Genomic DNA, 21,135 nt, shown 5'->3' on the forward strand with positions numbered 1-21,135 from the left:
TTTGATCAGTCTGCTTGCTTTTGAGTTTAAAGGTAGATTTTTGCACAGAAAGACAAATAAAAGAACAGCTTCACTTTCAGCCATTTTACTAGGCTACAATAAATACACGCCTTGGTATTTCGCGTTAATAAGTGTGTTTTTATATTACTTAAAATGTTTTATAAGCTGCTTGAATTACCTTAAAGGTGAATTGTGTAACTTTTCTGGTGGAGCGTCTTCCATTTGCTTGTCTCATGGTGATGTTATTGCTTTGCCTGGGATGGTCCACAGTATGGGCTCACTTCTCCACTGATCTGACCTGTAACTGGCCCCGGTGATGTGGCCTGTCTGTCTCCATGGAGATCAGATCTGGGTATCATTCAGAAGTTGTTGATCCGATACATACCTCGATACATAAGCCATAATACATAATACTTATCTCGAAACAGTGCACTTTTGATTCGATACGATCATTTTCAAGTTGATTCGATACGGTTCAGTAAAAAATAAAGGCTAAATCACTGCGGTGATACTAAAAGTCTTTAAACATTTTAATCATCAGAACAGTGAAAATGTCAAATGTGTTGCACAAACGAGTTTCCTTCCTCTAAACAAGCAACAAAACTGTAGCCCTCTCCTCCTCCTCTCTCTTCCTCCTCTCTGCTCCTACTTTCTTCTCCTACTCTCACTGAGATTCTCCTCCTCTCTCCATCTCTCTCTCCTCCTCCTCCTCCTCTCCTCTTCTCCTTTTCCTCCTCCTCCTCCTCTCTCCACCTCTCTGTGCCCTCTCCTCCTCTCTCTCTTCTCCTCCTCCCTCCTCCTCTCCTTCTCCACCTCCTCTCTCCAGCTCTCTGTCCCCCCTCCTCTCTCTCTCCTCCTCCTTCTCTTCTCTCCAACTCTCTGTCCTCTCTCCTCCTCTATCTCTCCTCCTCCTCTCTCCTCCTCTTCTCTCCAACTCTCTGTCCCCTCTCCTCCTCTCTCCTTCTCCTCTTCCTCCTCTTCCTCCTCTTCTCTTCAGCTCTCTGTCCCCTCTCCTCCTCTCTCTCTTCTCCTCCTCCTCCTCCCTCCTCCTCTCCTTCTCCACCTCCTCTCTCCAGCTCTCTGTCCCCCCTCCTCTCTCTCTCCTCCTCCTTCTCTTTTCTCCAACTCTCTGTCCTCTCTCCTCCTCTCTCTCTCCTCCTCCTCCTCTCTCTCTGCCCCTCCTCCTCTTCTTCTCCTCCTCTATCTCTCCTCCTCCTCTTCTTCTCCTCCTCTCTCCTCTCCTCCTCCTCCTCTCTCTCTGCCCCTCCTCCCTCTTCTTCTCCTCCTCTATCTCTCCTCCTCCTCTTCTTCTCCTCCTCTCTCTCCTCCTCTCTCCTCTCTTCTCTGCCCCTCCCTCCTCTCTTCTCCTCCTCTCTCTCTCCTCCTCTCCTCCTCTCTTCCTTCCTCTCTCTCTCTCCTCCTCCTCTCTCTCTCTCTCCTCTCTCTCTCTCTCCTCCTTCTCTCCTCCTACTCCTCTTCTCTCCAACTCTCTGTCCCCTCTCCTCCTCTCTCCTTCTCCTCTTCCTCCTCTTCTCTCAGCTCTCTGTCCCCTCTCCTTCTCTCTCTCTTCTCATCCTCCTCTCTCCTCCTCCTCCTCCTCCTCCTCTCCTCCCCCCTCCTCCTCTCCTCCTCTCTCTCTCCTCCTCCTCCTCTCTCTCTGCCCCTCCTCCTCTTCTTCTCCTCCTCTCTCTCTCCTCCTACTCCTCTTCTCTCCAGCTCTCTGTCCCCTCTCCTCCTCTCTCTCCTCCTCCTCCTCCTCTTCTCTCACTTCTCCTCCTCCTCTCTCCTTCTCCTCCTCCTCCTCCTCCTCCTCTCCTCATCACTCTCTCCCTCCTTGATCTCAATTCACTCCTAAAACTCAAATTGTTTGTTTGTCGTTTTAGAAAGTGCTCCCAAAAAGCTCTTTTCCATCGAGGATTATTTTAACGACACTATCCGATGGAAGTCCTACAGCATGCATTGGATATCAGGTACACGGGACACTTTCTTTGTCCTAGTTTACAGTACAGTCACTTTTCTGGTGGAAGGTCCGTCAACTGCTTTTCTTCATGGAGATGTTATTGCTTTATCTGGAAAGTTCCACAGTACGGCATTAAACGAGTACAAGTTATAAGTCAGAATTCATGTTTTTCTTGGTATTTTCGAGCTACAAAACCACCTGTAATTGAATAAATGTAACGTAGAGCTGTTTAATGTCACGCCGTCTAACTAACATTCCAGTTAGAGCAATAACGTATCCATAGAAACAAGCAGGTGACGGACCCCCACCCAAAAAGTTACGTAGTGCATCTTTAACTTGATGTCTTTTCTACTTGCAGATAATGAGTATTTGCACAGATTAAATGATGGAAACTACATGCGTTACAATTTAGAAACAAAAGAGGAGTCCCTTTATATCAGCAACACAACATTTGTAATAAAAACTATTCAAAAATCTAATGTTGAATTTAAATAAGTTTCATAATAATCTTTAAATAATGTATGTTTTCATTTTAGGCACAAGTAGACGCCACTGACTACATGTTGTCTGGGGACTACAACTACGTAGCACTTGAGAGTAATTACACCAAGGTTAGTATTTTGTAAAAGTTTGAGTTTTCTACACAAATATTACGTGTATTTTATTAATATTTCTGGTCCTTTGTCAGAAATGGAGGCATTCTTACTCCGCTTCTTACACCATCTTCAACAGGGAAACAAAGTAAGTGATTTTGATTTCATTTTGTCAACACATTTTCATGAATTTAGGTCACATGTTGCAAATCTTTAGGCATGGAAATGATTTAGGTCGTCTTTTCCACAAGGGGATATTTATTATGAATATAAGTGTGCAAATATATCGAAATGTCAATATATCGTATCGTTTAATGTGATGATACAGTATCGATATCGTGGGCTGCTGTATTGATATATCCCCAGGAGTATTTTTTGGTATATTTTACTAAATTATTTTGTTACAGCTACAGTTTTGTTGCTTGTTCAGTGGAAGGAAAATTGTTTACGCGACACTTTTGACATTTTCACTGTTTTGAGGATTAAAATGTTTGTGTTTCATATGAACTTTGCACAGGAAGTGGTTTAACAAAGACTTTAAGTATCACAGCCATGATTTAGCCTTTGTTTTTTATTGAACTGTATCAAATTGATTTGAAATATATCGTATCGAATCGAAAGTGTGCTGTATCGAGATATGTATCGTATCGGCAATTTCTTAATGATACTCAGCTTTAATTATGAAGCCACAAAAAAATAGTTAAACCGGCTACAGTCCCCGCTCTCATCCCGTGCCTTGCTGCGGTAAAAACACACTCCAGTCTAGTTCAAGGCACACGTACAAAACCAGTGCGAGGCGTTCCAGTGCACCTAGTAAAAATAAGAATGTTCAGAAGTTAATGTCAATGTCACTATAAAAACCATAGGGAGTGTCAGTGAACATCAAAATAATGTTTACAGCAATTCACAACAATTATGTATAACTGGAAATGAATTAATCACGTCTCTCACATGCATTTTTGTTGATTTTCTTTTCTTTTTTTACACACAGTTCATTTGTCACACCTGAGGATCTTCCCTCTTTCGTCCAGTACTTCTTTTGGAGTACAGTAGCAAACAAATTTGTGAGTTTTTATTTCGAATTTGCTTATAATGTTTTATGGTTACTATGACAACATATTCCTCACTGTGCAATGTCCCACAGGCCTATGTTTCAGATTACAACGTGTTTCTAAAGACGTCCGTGAGCGCTGACGCTGTTCAAGTGACGTTTAATGGGAAAGAGAACGAGATCTCAAATGGGATTCCTGACTGGACATATGAGGGTCAGTAAAAAATACTCCATAATGTTCATTCTTAAAAATATTTGCCAAGAAAAAGGTGAAAAAGACAATATAATTTCTGTACAGTACAGTGCAAACATAATAATTAAATGTTATTTTAAATTTACAGTATAAAATAATGGACTTTTCTGTTTCAGAGGAGGTGTTTGCGTCAAATGGAGCACTGTGGTGGTCGACCAACTCTCTGTATCTGACATATGCAGAGTTCAATGACTCCCTGGTCCACAGGATTGAGTACAGCTGGTACGGGTCTGAGCAGTATCCTGAGACTGTGTCTGTGCCGTACCCAAAGGTAAAGACACAACTGTTATGGTGACATTTCAACTACTGTGTCAAAATACTATATTTGACAAAAAGACATTTAAGTGAGACTTAATATACAAAATTTATGAAACTCAAATTATTTTTAGATCACAAGTAAGATGGGAAGTTTGGGAGTTTCAGAATTCTTCATTCCACTTGAGATGCTATTGCTCTGCCCTGCATGTTCAACCATATATTTTAAACTTGTCTGTCCAATATTTATTACACTACAGGTGTTGTTGCAAAAATACCTTATACCAGACATTATTACTGAGCGCAACTCGCCACTCCACAGATCTGACCTGTAACTTGACCTGGAGGTGTCAAATGCTTGTCTTAATGGAGACTGACCTTTTTTTTTTTTTACCTGGTCCCTGAAGGGTTGACCAGGTTTTATATTCACCCTGTATGTGTGTGTGTCTGTCCACCTGCGATAATTCCGCCATTTATGGACCGATTGTCTCCAAATTTGGTACGTGGGTCAAGCCCCCGTGCCTGATACTGCAAAAAAGGTTTGGTGACGATCCGAGGTCATTTGAGGTCACACAGGTCAATTGAATGGTCACGCTATTGTTGTGGCAAAATTTATATATCTGTCTTGAAGATAAATAATGAATCCATTTGCGAAGCCCGATGAGTTTTTGGAATATAGACCAAGGTTTATTCTTGTTACAGCAGATATGGACAGGGCCTAGGCCTGTTTCGGCCAAAGCCCAACAGCCTCTCGCCCTGTCTCCCCTATGTCCCTTCCCATCTCCCTCCCCAGAGCATTTGAGCTCTGAGTATTTATACAGAAATACAAGTTACATACATATCAAAGCAGAGTGACTTTGGTTTCAGAGGCTGGTGCTAAATTAACATACAGTTGAGGACAACAAAGGGCTTCCTGAAGGCGGAGACAGTTGTGCCTGATGAACCTTTACACATGTTAATAACTGGTCTGGGTTTCAGGTAGAAATCACTTTAATTTACACAAGACAAATTGAGAGAAATCTTTCCACAATCTAAATTTCTATCACACTATTATAAAGGATAGGCAATTTCGGCAATTTCTGAACCATCTGCGGGCTAAAATATTCACCCAATCATCACACAAGTTGGCACACACATAACCGGGATATGGGCTGGACTCCTCATAAGCTGCATCCGGGGTGATGAACTGCCCCCACCGATGCCTCATGGGGGACCAGGTTGCCATCTCTGATTGTGCTGTTTTGTTTTTTTGTTGTTGTTTTTTTGTAACTAAAACTCTAGGGACCCGAGGCAGATAAACTTCATGCTGTGTTGTTAAGTATAATAAAGTAATATTTTATATGGCCTGTCTATCCCATCCCTGTTTTTTATAAAATAAGTGTGAGTGTGTGACATTGTGTGTGTTTGTACAGGTGTGTATGAGTGTGTATGTTAAATCATAGAAATTACATTTGTAGGAAATGGAGGAAGGTGGACCAGGGTGATTGTGGTGCTGTTGTGCTGACAACGGTGGTAGATGTGTATTCCAGAGAGATATAGTCTCAAGTCAACGAGCAGTTTTTTTCCAATGTGCCAGATGTATGCTATGCCTTGATTTCCAGTTCATGAGGATCGTTTTCTTGGCGATAGTTAGGGCCACAGGAGAAATTTATGATATGTGTTATCTATTGTGATTATTGAAAGGTCACCTAGAAAGCAGAGTGAGGTGGACATGGGGAGACTGACAATTTAACGACAAGGGTACAAGTTGTGTATTCGTTTTCATGGTTTGATTCAAAGCAAGTAGTGTACAGTCAGTTTTTAATTATAAGAGAGGGGTATTATGCAAAATAGATTTTTTTTTTAGCTTTATACCATGTTATAATGTCTTTGTATTATCAAAAACATGCGTGAAGAGGTTTAAATGTCATCCATGCATGTTTGAGTAATTTAGCGATCTCTCCTGCGCCTGATTCGAACCTTTCTTACGGTTAGCTGTTCTATGCTCATCCCACAAGCTTAAAAATACAAAAGCATAATACAAAACTTTACACAACATCTTGACAAACCTGACGCTATGTGCAGTAGTTTCATTAGTGGGATGCAAGTGTCGTGAAAGCTCTTTGAACGAGGAGTGACGTAGCGCAGAGAGCAAAAGGAGGGGTTGCTCAGAGGGTCAAAAATAAAATTGAAACGTATTAATGCTTTGTTTTCAGTGAATATAACATTTTCAAAGCAATTAAAAGTAACAAGGTGGTCTAAAAATGTTATGTGTTGCAGTTAATACCTCATAGAATTAAAATACCCCTTTTAAATCCTCCAGTAGTTGAATTCACAGATGTTATTTTGTCCCTTGCTCAGTATCGTTCTTTATTATGATTATTTGTGTACCAGATTACATTTCTTACTCTGTTTCTCCAGGCGGGTTCCATCCTCCCCACAGTGCGTCTCTACGTGGTGGACACCTCTAACCCTTCTCGACGCTGGCCGCTCGTGGCCCCGGCGTCCGTGATATCCGTGTGAGTGTTTTTACGTTTCACTTCTTCTCCTTCGTCTGTTTAGCCGCGATGTGAGGAGGAGGAGGTGGAGTTTTTTATTTTCTTTGGCGAAACTCCTTGTCATTTCTCATCTCGTCTTTGCAGCGATCACATTTTGTGCTCGGTGACCTGGGTGACAGACCAGCGCGTGGCTGTGCAGTGGATGACCCGAAAACAGAATTATGTGATTGTACAGTTCTATGAGTTTGATGGAAGAAGCTGGGTGGAAAAGCAGGTAGAGTTTTTATTTGTATTTATTTATTTTATTTTACTTTTTAAAAATATAAAATAGAATCAAAATTTTTATTTAAAAAAGTTTAAAGCAGACCCATTATGCAAAATTGACTTTTCTTACCATGTTATATTTGTTTCCCTTTACCATTTGCTCACCCAAAGTGATTTGTGGCTGTTTGAATAATCTTTAATAGACCTTTTTCACAATGGCCGAAAGTGCCACTATGTAGGGTAAATATTACTCCCAGTGAATGCTTTTCTATGGCAAAATATCTGTGTCTCATGTATTTTCAGCTTCATAAATCTGCCCCATCACCAAATCTTCATCCAACAAGGTCGACAAAGGACACATTCTGTCCATGAAGAATTTATCCACAGCTATAAGAAAGACGAAAACATAAAGGCGAACAACAACGAGCATTAGTGAACTACTCCTGAGGAAAACTAACATTATGGTCATAAATAAAACATGAGCAACTTGTAAACTCAGACTGATTCTACTATTAAAACTAAAATTTGATTTCATGATGTAGGTATTGGCATAGACAGAGACATTTGTGCAGTTTAAATGCGAGACATGTAATCTGTGAACATCTGTAGTGTTTGAACTGCAAAATCTCACTGACTATGCCAATATCTACATCATGAAATCAATTTTTTATTTTAATCCTAGAGTCAGTCTGAGTTCAAATGTTACTTATGTTTTATTCTTTTTCCTCTTTCTTTCACTTTGCTCAGGAGTAGTTCACTAATACTAGTCGTTGTTCACCTTTAAGTTTTCGTCTTTCTTACCTTGATAGTTGTAGATTAATTCTTCATGGACAGACATATGTTCTTTGTCGACCTTGTTGGATGAAGATTTATGAAGCTGGTGCAAAATACGCAAGACATTTCCACAGCTATTTTGACTTAGAAAAGCATTAATCTGAAGTCCCGCAAACCTACAGCGGAGCAAAAATTTTGCCGATCAGTGCCTGTTTTCAGTGCCACTTTATTTTCAGTGATATGCATATAATTCAGCAGCGTCACATAGTAATTTTAATGCAACTGAAAAAAAGTAATCTATTCACTAGTGTGATCTGCAGCTGTTCATAGGAGGGGTGTTGTGGAAAAATTATATATCTCTGATGACAAATAATTAATCCATTTGCAAAGCCTGATGCGTTTTTTGAATACAGACCAAGGTTTATTCTTGATACAGCAGATATGGACAGGGTCTCGCTCTGAGCTCTGACTATTTACTGTATACAGAAATACAAGTTACATACTGTACATAGCAAAGCAGAGTGACTTCTTTCACTTTAACATACATTTGAGGACAGGTTGTACAGCAAAGGGCTTACTGAGCGCTGCTGAGCCTTTGCACATTAATGACTGGTCTGTGGTAGAAATCACATTCATTTACACAAAGACGCTGAGAGAAATCTTACCACAATGTAAATTTCCATCACAGGGGCCAACAGTGGGCACCGCTTCGTTGTGATGACGTCATCTCCCTTTGGGCACTACAGTTTTCTAACGCAGAAGTCGCAGTCTTGTTTCTTTTACTAAGTCTTTTGAGATTAATATTGCAATTTAAAATGTGTAAATTATGACGCAAAAGTCCACATGCGTCACTGATTATAAGTATGTGGCAGGCTCAATCACAAAAAAACAAAAAAAAAAAGTGTTTCTGGCACAAAAGTAGATCTGCTAATATGTCTTTTTCAATTTTTTGACTTAAACTTGAACTTCATACATGCTTTTTTCATACTACTTTCACTATTTATCTCTATGTAGGCCTTCTGTATATTCCTTTACCACAACTCAACATATATATTTTTTGTTTTTTTTAGAAATTTGAACAAAGTAGCAAGACTGGCTGGGTTGGCCGTGTAAGTTTTTCACAAACAAGATTCGAAAAACATATATTCACATCATGCTTTAACTCATATTTTAATTGTTTACAGTATGTTCCACTACCTCTTTTCTTTGCCGAAGATAAGCTGAGTTTCTACAAAGTGATGAGTGACAGTCACGGATACAAACACATTCATTACGTTAAAGATGTAAGTGCCATTTCTCCATATGAAATACTACTAAATATAAAAGACTTCATGTAATACGCTGTGTCTTCATTAAGGGCAAAGCCACGCCCATAACCTCAGGAGAGTGGGAGGTGACCTATATCAACAAATTAACCAAAGACGCCATGTGAGGGATCATGCATATCTGCTGTTTTAAATCATTAAAGTTGTAAATTGAATATTGTTTGAATATGATGTCTGTAAATGACTGTCACGTTTCATTTGTGTACAGATATTTTGTGAGTAATCAGCATGAATCCACACCAGTCAAGGTTAATCAGTACAGGTATGTCTCTTTGTTTATTCGTCTATACAGGCTGAAGAAATGCATGTAAGATTTTGATTTAAAACTTCATGAACTTCCCCGTGTCCTCAGATAAATTTTACTGATAACAATTCTAATGCTGATTTATTCTGAGCTACAAACATTTTTTACATGATTTTCCATTTGTTTCTGTTATAATACATAAGACATTTGGAAAGATGCGATTACAACTTCCCAGGCCCAGTTTTTTTTTCATCTAAATGTCATTTTAGTGTTTTGTTATGTTCGGCTAAACAACAATTAAAACCATACCTCAGTTTTCATTATCTCGCCACAACTCCAAGCGCTCTGGGTACAAGACGAGTGCGCCAAATTCAAGATGATTCCAAACAGCACATACGTATGCAGGCTTCATTTTACCGCTGATCAAATTTACTATCACTGTCGGTTTTAATAGATCCATGTTAGGTGAGCGCAGTGGCAGTAACTACACCGAAAGTTGTAATCGCATCTTTCCTTTTTTTTTTTTTTTTATAATTTTATTTGCAAACTACATACATTACAAAAAAGTGGAACATTTGGAACACAATTGGAAAACATTACGATCAAAGATTACATACAAGTAAGGACAAAGGTGACAGTGTGGACATTATGTGTGTATGTGTGTGTGCATGGGGAGGTAGACAGGCTATTCGGATGATTTACTGCTAACCTGTTTTATTACTAGTTAATTTGAGTATTGAAAATAAGTGAAGTATGTATTGGAGCTTTGCCTCAGATCCCCACTCAAGTAAAGCATCTTTCCAAATTCTTCCTGGTTTGAGACGTAAGCGTGAATAGAGCCTATTTGGGGTTTTTGGTTCTCAAGACAATCATCCAATCAAAAAGCAGAATGAGCCTCACATGAGTCTCTCATTTGGGTTGCCAGTTTCAATGCTGAAATCGTGTTGGTTTAAACCTAAAATGTTTCTCTCTGATCTGAATGGTCACAACTAAACCCCAGCACCAGCATCCAGTCATGAACCAGTGCAGCATCAGCAGCTCAGTGGGTGAATTTTGGAGTTTCTGAGCTTTTACATGAGGCCTGCCCTGTCCATATACTGAAATATAATGAGAAAACTTGTATTTGTGCATTTGTAGGTTTAGGCACTGGCAACCAGGGCTGGGTATCATTAAGAAGTTTCCGATACGATACATACCTCAATACATAAGTCACAATACCAATACTCAATACAGTGCATTTTCGGTTCAATACGATATATTTCAAATTGATTCAGTACGGTTTAATAAATAATAAAGGCTAAATGATGGCTGTGATACTAAAAGTCTCTGTTTAACCATGTCTTGTGCAGTGCAAGTTTATATGAAACACACCTATTTTATTAATCAAAACTGTGAAAATGTCAAATGTGATAAGTTTCCTTCCTTTAAACAAGCAACAAAACTGTAGCTGTAACAAAATAATTTAGTAAAATATACCAAAAAATACTCTTGGCGATATATCGATACAGTAGCCCATGATATTGATACTGTATCATCACATTAAACGATGTGATACATTGATATTTTGATGTTTTTGCACACCCCTACTTTTAAACCAACAGGAGTAAAGGCTGCATACATTTAAAGAGGAAGGTCAGAATTTAATATTTTATTTTCAGTTGTCATTCAAACTCTGTTACCGCAAAAACAAAAACACAAAAGCACAACAATGTACAAATTTGCATGTTTCTGATTTAGATATTTCCTTCAAAAATAGTGAATCGCCCATCATGGTATGCAGATTCAAACCCCATATTCAAACATGTGAATGCAACTTATTGTCCAGGTATATTATGTAATCTGGGTAACTGTGAGACAACAAAAACATACATTAGATTAAAAAAAATACTTTAGTAAATCACACAAAAATAATAACATGCCATGCTGGAAATCTAGAAAAATCTATGTCATAAACCATAAGGATAATATTATGTTTCAGGATCAGGATTAGCTCTGGTTCCCACTCAGCTCCGGAGTGCCTGTCCTGTGCCGTGCGCCCGGAGAGGTGCCAGAACAACGCCGCATACTTTAGTTATGACGCCTCGTACTACAGACTGGACTGCACCGGTCAGTTTGACACATAACACCTGTCATACCTTTTGTATAATCTGATTCTGAGCTCTGTAGTTATTCTCGGATCCCCTGGTGGGTTATTGTGTAATGAGCTGTGTTTGTGTTTGTGTTTGAGCAGGACCTGGGCTGCCCCTCTACACGCTGGTGGACAATAGAGGAGCAGGTGTGGGTAAGCGCCGCGGCCACATGCCTCTGCCACACGCCTCTGCCACACTGCTGGAAGATTAAAGGGCTCATGTTCTGCTATTTTCAGATCTGTGTTACAATGTTGTTTCCTCATCACAAACATACCTGCAGTTTTGTTTTGTTTCATTCACACACTTTGTCCCACCTTGTGATATCATGTGGTAATACAGGAAGTTTCAGCCCTGGAATTTATTATTTATACCAAACAAAAAGTAAAAGGTAGCTGAAAACTACCATTTCGTGACATCCCAGGGAGGAACACAGCATTTTGAGCTTTGGAAATTTACACAGACTAATAATAAAGTCAAAAATGAAAACTCAAACATGTGTGAAAGAAACGAAAACAGAACTAAAAGTATGTTTTGATGAGATAAAAACATTATATGACTGAAAGCTCACAAGAGTTGATTTTTGCGTAATAGGACCTTCAAAAGAACTGTATGTAAAATTTCAATTTCACTTCTATTTTATTTACTTTATTTCATAAACATGACCTAAGTGTGTCCCCAGATATTCAGGAAAGATGAATTTCTGTCCTGCGAATGTAACTTTTTAGCACCAGTACCTGCTCAAATGAGGATCTAGTTTCAATAATTTATTCAGTATTGCAATTATTTAGTTAGTATTTTCAGTACTTTTATTTATTTATTTAGTATTTAGTATCAGTTAGTATCTAGTTACATTAGATACATAAATACATTATGACACCAAAGCTCTCTTAATATTCTTGTAATGTACTTTTCATCAGGCAAATGTGGGTGAATTCAGTTATTATTATATTTATATTATGACAGAATGTAGCGATCATGTCATTTACGTGCTGTTAATATGATTCCTTTTTCTCAGAGCTCTCTGTTCTCGAAGACAACAAAGAACTGGAAAATATGCTCTCAGACTTCCAAATGCCAACTATGAAGTACGGCACGTTCAAAGTAGCTGGATTTGGTGAGATATTTTTAAGGAGTTTTAAAATTTTGGTTAGAATGATATTACATACTATATAATGTAATTTAGAAGGCTTTGAGTATCCTGTATGGTGATATACAAACACATTATCATTATTATAAAACTAACTCTTAACATTTTTGCCTACAGATCTTTGGTATCAAATGATGCTACCACCAAATTTCAAGAAGTCCAAAAAATATCCTCTTCTAATTGACGTGTGAGTATAAAAGTAATTTCTAACTTATACAAATACTATAGAATTCTTTTGCACTTTTTGGTTTTCAGATTCTAGTTTCAAGAGCCAGTTTTTGTCACAGTTCTGCCTTTTGTTTACATGTTTTCCCCAGTCCGGCTCCGTTTCCCAGTCTGTTCCGGTCCTCCTTTTGCTTCCTCCCTCCTTTTCCTATAGCTGCCTCTCATTCCCTAATCATCCCAGGATAGTCTATATCTACTCCCGCTGTCTTTGCTTGATTGTTGACCTGTCAAGAGAGACACTCAAGCTCTCTGTCTGAAACTCTGAATCTGATATCTGTGGTTTGCAATTTGTGCAGTTCTGTATTATTCCCTGTTTGTTGTACCTGTTTCTGAGTTTGTTCCCAGCCCAGTTTCTACTTAGAGTATTTCCCAGTTTTGGAGGATATTTTAGTTCACATATAAATATTCCTTTGTTGTTTTTCAGTCTGATTTATCTGTTAAAGGACACTTTCTGTTTCAGAATTTTGTTTGCGAGTTCGCTTTGTGTTGCATTTGAGTCCACTTTACCTGCGTGATAGTTTTCCCTTTGTGGTCAGATCATCTTTTGAAAGAATATCTAATAGTAAAATCTACACTCTGAATTGTTGAACCTCACTATTAGGGATGCTCCAGTCTTGATCCTGGAATTGGATATTGGTGCAGATTTGGGGAAATTAGCTGGACTGGGTATCAGCTCCATCCTGGTTTTGCCTTTAATTGGATGTAATAAGATTTACAGTTTACTGAGAAATGTAGGCCCAGAATATCTCATGTTTGAACTTGTATTCAGACAAAGCTGTTTAGTAGTTACTTACAGAATAAATGACAGTTACATGACAGAGATAGAGACGTTTTGTAATAAGATGTATTTTGAGGGGGTAAATACTTATCACAGTGCCTATAGTGATTATATTTGTGATTCTTAAAGCCAAAGTATTATTATCGTATTGTATTGCTGGATCAAAACATCTTTACACAATAGTAAAACATGAGTCATCCTGTACACAACTGCTTCCATGTATTTGAGCAAATATTCTCTTGCCTCAGTACAGATATGCAGTATTATATAAACAGCTCCTAAGGTCAAAATAAATCTTTTGCATGCTGTCTTCATCTTACTATAAAGCTCTTAACTGTCAGAGAATCAGGAAATGCACATTAGCAGGCTAGTTGTTGTTAGATTTCCTGTCACAGCAAAACTTCTCACTGGTCTCTTAGGCTACGTTTATCTGATGACGAGTGATTTTGGGAGGAAATCTGCATACAGTGATGTAAAAGTGTGTGGAATTTGATTGGGTACGCATGCCAGATGGCTAGGCAGTGACACTAGTTGTCAGGTGATGTTTTTGACATAAACACGTACGCGGCATGAGCAGACCTGATCAGAGTTTTGCGTCTTGGGCAGTGTAGATGAAAATACTACAGCGGAGCATGTTCAACTTTTCCTCTCTGGAGGGTGGTTTCAGATTTTTGTGTTTTTAAGCCCCGAAAACGCCATCACCGTCTTAACGGAAGGCACTTCTGATAAAATATTTTGTCGTTTTTACCCGCAAGCGTTCTCGTGTAAACAGGCCCTTAGAGTTATGAAAGTGCTTATAAACCCATGGCGATGAATGCAAAAGTTACATAAGGAATAACTTTAGACTTCTGCAAACTGTTTTAAATGGACTACATCTGTTTTCCACATTTTTAAAACAATAAAAATCAGATAAGCAATCTCACAGACCTATAGAATATTGTGATAAAGTGTCCTGTGCTGTTGTATCCAGGTACGGGGGCCCCTGCAGTCAGACCGTGTCCTACCGTTTCAAACTGAGCTGGGCCACGTACCTCACGAGCACCCACGACATCATCTACGCCAGCTTCGACGGGCGAGGAAGCGGTTACCAAGGAGACGAAATCCTTCACTCCATCTACCACAGGCTCGGGACGTATGAAGTGGAAGATCAGCTCTTCGCAATAAAGTAAATTAAATGGAAAAAGTCCAGTTAGGGTGTGTTTCCGTAGCAGATTCTTAAGTCGGTCATGCATTTGTAATTGATTAATACTACTCTATACAACATATTTTCACTCAAACTCACTTTTTGACACTTTTTATGCATAGGTAGAGGCAGTAATCACAAAAATATTAAACATAAACCACTTTAAAACATTATAAAATTCTTGTTTGAGTTTGAGTAATCTGTATTCTCTTGAATTTAAGACTCAAATCTTCTTGTTTTCCCCCATCCTCCATATACGCCCACTGCTCTGTTCTGTTCTTATTTAGTACTTCAAATTTTTTTCCTAAGAATCAGTAGAAAATTGGAGTGTTGCGTTGCCGTTTTGGGACTAATGTAAAAGTATGTCATTTATTAAAACTATATACCAAATAAAAGCATAATATGTGCTCTTTAAACTGTTAAAAATCTTCAGAGTTTCACTCTCTTTTAAACTTTGAGAAACAGATTTCAAATGTTATTAAAATTAACTTTTTTCAGCTAGGACAAATTGCCAAATTAAAACCAATCCTAACACGCAATAACTTTGAAACAATCATACACGCTTTTGTAACAAATAGATTGAACTACTGCCGTGCTCTATATTCAGGCCTCCCTCAACAGGTTACAGTTAGTCTAAAATGCTGCTGCCAGACTGCTCACCGGGTCCAAAAAGAGAGACCATATTACAGCCATCCTAGCCCAAATCCACTGGTTACCTGTTAAATACAGAATTGATTTTAAAATTGTATTATTTGTTTTTAAATCACGTAACTCACTCGCACTACAGTACATCACTGATCTTTTAACCCCACACACAGCCTCCCAGTCTCTCAGGTCGAAAACTTTCTCAACCTACTGTCCATCCCACCGTCCGACCTCAAGACCAGGGGAGGCCGAGCTTTCTTTGTTGGAATGCTCTCCCTCATCACCTGAGACCTTGCTCCTCCCTACCTCACTTTAAAACTCTTCTATAAACAATTTTTTTCAAGATGGCATTCAACAGCCCATGAGCTCTACTTAAAACTATTATCTTTGTAATAGTAACGCTATATAAATAAAATTACTTGATTTGACTTGTATGGTAACTGTATGGTAAATGTTGTATCTCTGTGTTGTAGAAAATTCATTGACATGGGTTTTGTGGATAAAGACAGAGTGGCCATGTGGGGATGGGTGAGTTAGTCTGTTAGTCTGTAGTCTTAAACCCTGTTGGTTTTGTATTATTTCAGTCTTAAACCTGATGTTTTGGTTTGTTTTAGTCTTATGGAGGGTACGTCACTGCGATGGCGCTGGGATCTGGCAGTGGGCTCCTCAAGTGTGGGATCTCAGTGGCCCCAGTGTCTGACTGGGAATACTACGGTGTGTATAATCACAGTAAAGAGTGGTTTCTGAACGTGCACAAATATCTGCTCAAAATCAGACTGTATGGCAGCCGAATATTGTTAGTTATTAAATACACACTGGTACTGAATTACAAGTGCTTAAAGGCACAACTATGTCCTGTCCTGCCAGAAGCGTCTTATGTTCTAACTTCTAAACCATTCTTAAACATTTGCAATATGAGAGGCAAATTTGATTATAAAATTATTCATAAAAAAATACTTTGACATTAACAGTTTATAATTATGGCCTGATTAAAACAGTTCAAAAACTTTACATTACACAAAAATACATTACTGTGTTTTTTGTTTTTTTTTTTGCGTAGTCCATATTATAAGTATGAGTGGAGAATATTAGTTTAGTTTTTACCACCGGCCTAATTGTTCTTATTTGTATGCAACATGCACTTGAACGAACCAGAACATTCCAACTGGCCCTAAAATGCAGAGACTTCCAGGAAATACTTTAGTTATATATTAACTCAGATTGTCTATATGTCAACGTACTGGGCAAAATTATAGGAAATGTTAACAAACCTAGAATTATGGGTAACACTTTATTATATTAGTCTTAATTCAGAATTAACTACTTGTATATTAAGAATGATTCAGGCTTAGTGTTAGAAAGCCTGAATTATTAATTAAAGTTGCACTATGTAAGTCCTAAGGTTCAGGGGCCACTACTTGCTTGTCTTCATGGATATGTTATTTCTGTGCATGGACTGGTCCACAGCAGGGCATTACACTTTGCTTTTATTATATTATTAAGTGTTTTATACCTCAAAAATACCTTTAAAATATTAATTCTGACCATTAACTTCACTGTGACATGACAAATTTATTTCCACACTGTGGAGTAATCAAGGAAAAACAGTAATATCTCAATGGAGACAAGCAGGTGGTGGATCCTCCATCAGAAAAGTTACACAGTGCATCTTTAAAGCCACTGTAAGTAACTTTTTAGCCAAAAAAAACAAATAGAAAGAAATAAAATCATGACTCTTTTTTCCTTTTTTTCTCATTTTGGTCATTTTTATTGCACTGAAAAATAGATTTTAAAAAAAAGAACAAACAAAAAACGTGTCCTTACTGTGAGCAGGCTTGCATCTCCACAAACCTGACTCTTACTTAGCCTAGAGGAGGGTCTGTTCCTGCTTTGTTTTCATGGAAATGTTGTTCTTGTGGCTGTAATATTCCACAGTATGTCATAAAACTTATCTACCACCACGGAGAATGTTCCAAAGTTTGGGTTTAACTTTTCAAGAAATAGACCTTTTTCACAACAGCCAGGAGTGCTGTGATGTAGGTTAAACGTCACTTACATTAATGCAAAATATCTGTGGAAATGTCTCGTGTATTTTCCACCAGCTTCATGAATCTGCCCCATTATCAAATCTTCAACCAACAAGGTCGACAAAGAAAGACGAAAACTTAAAGGCGAATAACGACTAACATTAGTGAACTACTCCTGAGCAAAACTAACATTATGGTCATGAATAAAACATAAGTAATAAGTCATTTGTTAATAAGTAACTTGTGAACTTGACTGATTCTACAATTAAAATTAAAATCGATTTCATGATGTAGATATTGGCATAGACAGAGAGATTTGTGCAGTTTAAATGCTACAGATGTTCACAGATTACATGTCTCACATTTAAACTGCACAAATCTCTCTATGTTGATATCGACATCATGAAATCGATTTTTAATTTTAATTGTAATATAAGTCAGGGTTAACAAGTTACTGATGTTTTATTCATGACCATAATGTTAGTTTTGCTCAGGAGTAGTTCACTAATGCGTCGTCATTGTTCACCTTTACGTTTTCGTCTTTCTTACATTGATTCTTCATGGACAGAATATTTCCTTTGTCGACCTTGTTGATTGAAGATTTGGTGACGGGGCAGATTTATGAAGCTGGTGGAAAATATGTGAGACATTTCCACAGATATTTCGCCATAGAAAAGCATTAACGTGAAGTGACATTTATTCTACATCGCGGCATTCTCCAGAAAGTTACACAATGCACCTTTAGTCTTTCTTCAAGCTGTGCAACTGAAAACAACCCATACTACAACACTGTATTACTTTGCTTTTTGATACTGATCATATATTTATTGATATATGATTTTATTTGTGAATTGACAGACGCCGTGTACACCGAGCGCTACATGGGCACTCCCAAAGAGAACCCGGACGGTTACAGAGTAAAGTCAGCCATTTTGTGCCTCTACATCTGAAAACTTCCATTACTGCCCTAACTCTGCGTATTTGCACAGAACGGGAGCGTGATCGAGCGAGCAAAGAACTTCAAAAACGTGGACTTCCTGTTGATTCACGGCACAGCGGACGGTACGTGCCGACTTCCCCCCGTCTCGCCACACTTTAGACATGTGGTAGCCGAGTGACCGAAGTTGTCCGTAGCTTTTGTTTGCTCAATGCTAATTTGACTTTTACGCCTGGATCACGTAGTCAGCTCACTCTGTCTCTCTCTTCCCCCAGATAATGTCCACTTCCAGCAGGCCGCGCAGATCTCCAAGGCTCTGGTGGATGAACAAGTGGACTTTGAAGCTATGGTAAATATTGGCTCAAGGAAGTGCTTCTTGTATTGACTTTAATGGTGTTGGCTGAATGGACGACGGGCATATAGGCCTGTCATGATTACGGGTGTACAGAAATACTGAAATATTGAGATATCGTATCGCCTAAAGTGATGATACAGTATCAATATCATGGGCTGCTGTATGGATATATCACTAAGAGTATTTTATTGTATATTTTACTAAATTATTTTGTTACACCACCACAGTTTTGTTGTTTGTTTAGACCAGGGGTGTCAAACTGAAATTCACAGAGGGCCAAAATTAAAAACTGGGACTAAGTCGTGGGCCAAACTAGATATTTATTGAAAAATTTCCACAACATCTGCATGTTTTCTCTCCTTTCGTGATATGTAATGTTAAAACTTTTCTTATTAAAATAAATGTTTAATAATAGTTTTGCTTAAACATTGAATCCAGAACAAGCATAATATAAAATAATAACATTTTAAATAAATAATGTCTCTATAGCCAATCTGCAACCGACGGGCCTGCTCTAATACATATTTGATATGAGCCCGTGGGCCAAATATAAGCATATCGCTGGCCAAATTTGGCCCCCGGGCCTGAGTTTGACATGTCTGGTTTAGAGAAAGGAAACTTGTTTATGCGACACATTTGACATTTGACAGTTTTGATAATTAAATATTCCATTATTTTTGAATTGAATTGAATCGTTTTGAAATATATCATATTAAATCAAAAGTGCACATTGTATCGTGGCCTATGTATTGAGGCATGTATCGTATCGACAACTTCTTAATGACACACAGCCCAAGTCACAATTAGGGGTGTGCAAAAATATCAAAATATTGATATATTGTATCATTTAATGTGACGATACAGTATGAATATCGTGGGCTGCTGTATCGATGTATCGCCAAGACTATTTTTTGGTATATTTTACTAAATAATTTTGTTACAGCGCTACAGTTTTGTGGCTTGTTTGGAGGAAGGAAACTCGTTTATGCAACACATTTGACATTTTCACTGTTTTGATGATTAAAATGTTTGTGCTTCATATCAACTTTGCACAAGAAGTGATTTAACAAAGACTTTTAGTATCACAGCCACCATTTATTGAACTGTATCGAATCAATTTGAAATATATCGTATCGAATCAAAAGTGCACTGTATCGAGATATATATCGTAAATTTAGACATAGGCACACTCCCAATGATAATATAGACTATTACTACTACTTAGTACCACTGACACGCTAACCCTAAAGCAGGATTATCCCAGTAAACCTTTGTCAAATTGAACCATGTATTAAAAAACAAAAATTAAAAAGTGAATTCTTGGGATTATGACGGAAATGATTCATACCAAAATCTTATCAAGGTATTTTAAAAGCAAAAAAGTGTCATATCTACAATTATATCAGCCTCTCCAAAATATCAAAATATAGTACTGTGAGATGTGGATATTGTTACATCTCTAAGAAAAAGGTACACATGATTTTTACTTTGCCTGAAAAAGTACTGTTCTTTCTGTGTTATATTAAATGATAAATCGATATAGTAATTTTCGTGGCAGGCCTGCGTGTATTTGTTTGAGATGCTGTTGATGTTTTTTAAATCATGTTTTGTGGGTTTTTTTGTTTTTTTTAGTGGTACACCGACAAGAACCACTTACTACGGGGATCAGCCTACCGCCATGTTTACACTCTCATGAGCCACTTCCTGAGAAAATGCTTTGCCAATCCTCAGAAGTAGATGTGTGGAAATTCATGAATGAAGACTCTTGAACTGTTTTTGAATATTTTAAAGATTTTTTTGTATGCTTATTTTTATGTCATGAATAATGTAAAAGCTGCCATTATGTAATTCTTCCACTAAAGATTTGTGTCGTAGTTAACTGGGAGTTAAAGGGCCCGTGTTACACTATTTTCTGATCTATGTTATAATGTTGTTTCCTCATCAGGTGTTTTGTTTTATTTACACACAAACTCTACACTCTGTTCCACCTTGTGATGTCATGTGGTAATACAGGATATGCTCCACTGTGTTTTTAAACTCCACAGACCTGGAATTGAATACTTTACTTAAAGGAGATGATAACTTGAAAAATACCGCTTCATGATGTCACAAAGTAGAATGGAGCATTTTGAGCTTTTGAGGTAACAACATTATAACATGGCTTAAAGCTCACAAGAATACAGTTTTTTTTTAACCAGTTAATGTGTAATGTTTTTTAAGGAATAGCCGCTAACACCATATTTTATCATTTTAAAATATGATGTAATGAACACAGTTTTACCCAAAGTTTAAGGGAAAGTTCAGAATTTTGGACATAGGACCTCATTTCCTAGTGAGCCAGAGTGTTGGAGACGTGTGGAGACACTTTTTTAAAATATTCCATCCTGTCCTTGTATTTGCAGAGGTCACTGGTGCTAGGCTAGTGCATGTCAATGGCCATAGTTATCCTGCCACTAAAAACAGTCTTACCCACTCCACAAAACACCTGAAGCAAATCTATTATTACGCCAGAC

At 38.0% G+C, this 21,135-nt stretch overlaps 1 protein-coding gene across 1 annotated transcript; it reads left to right on the top strand.

The window, feature by feature from the left end:
• The first annotated feature begins 259 nt into the window (after positions 1-259).
• Positions 260-20,947, top strand: fap (fibroblast activation protein, alpha). Its single transcript, XM_055151207.1, has 25 exons — positions 260-269; positions 1,884-1,970; positions 2,319-2,413; positions 2,497-2,571; positions 2,649-2,701; positions 3,545-3,617; positions 3,698-3,818; positions 3,974-4,128; positions 6,513-6,610; positions 6,734-6,863; positions 8,698-8,736; positions 8,812-8,910; positions 8,985-9,055; positions 9,161-9,214; positions 11,175-11,302; positions 11,427-11,471; positions 12,341-12,439; positions 12,590-12,659; positions 14,446-14,640; positions 15,777-15,831; positions 15,918-16,017; positions 18,189-18,247; positions 18,320-18,392; positions 18,543-18,616; positions 20,255-20,947. The coding sequence occupies exons 1-25, from the start codon at positions 260-262 to the stop codon at positions 20,357-20,359; spliced, it is 2,163 nt and encodes a 720-aa protein (XP_055007182.1). The 3' UTR covers positions 20,360-20,947.
• The last annotated feature ends 188 nt before the right edge of the window (positions 20,948-21,135 follow it).

This window comes from Boleophthalmus pectinirostris, unplaced genomic scaffold (genome assembly GCF_026225935.1).
Source record: "Boleophthalmus pectinirostris isolate CB_2022bp ecotype Guang Dong unplaced genomic scaffold, ASM2622593v1 HiC_scaffold_1, whole genome shotgun sequence".
Taxonomy (NCBI): domain Eukaryota; kingdom Metazoa; phylum Chordata; class Actinopteri; order Gobiiformes; family Gobiidae; genus Boleophthalmus; species Boleophthalmus pectinirostris.

Coding starts and splice junctions, on each gene's coding strand:
- fap (XM_055151207.1), top strand. Junction 2,572..2,648: donor TTGAGAGTAATTACACCAAG/GTTAGTATTTTG, acceptor GTCCTTTGTCAG/AAATGGAGGCATTCTTACTC. Junction 6,611..6,733: donor CCGGCGTCCGTGATATCCGT/GTGAGTGTTTTT, acceptor TCGTCTTTGCAG/CGATCACATTTTGTGCTCGG.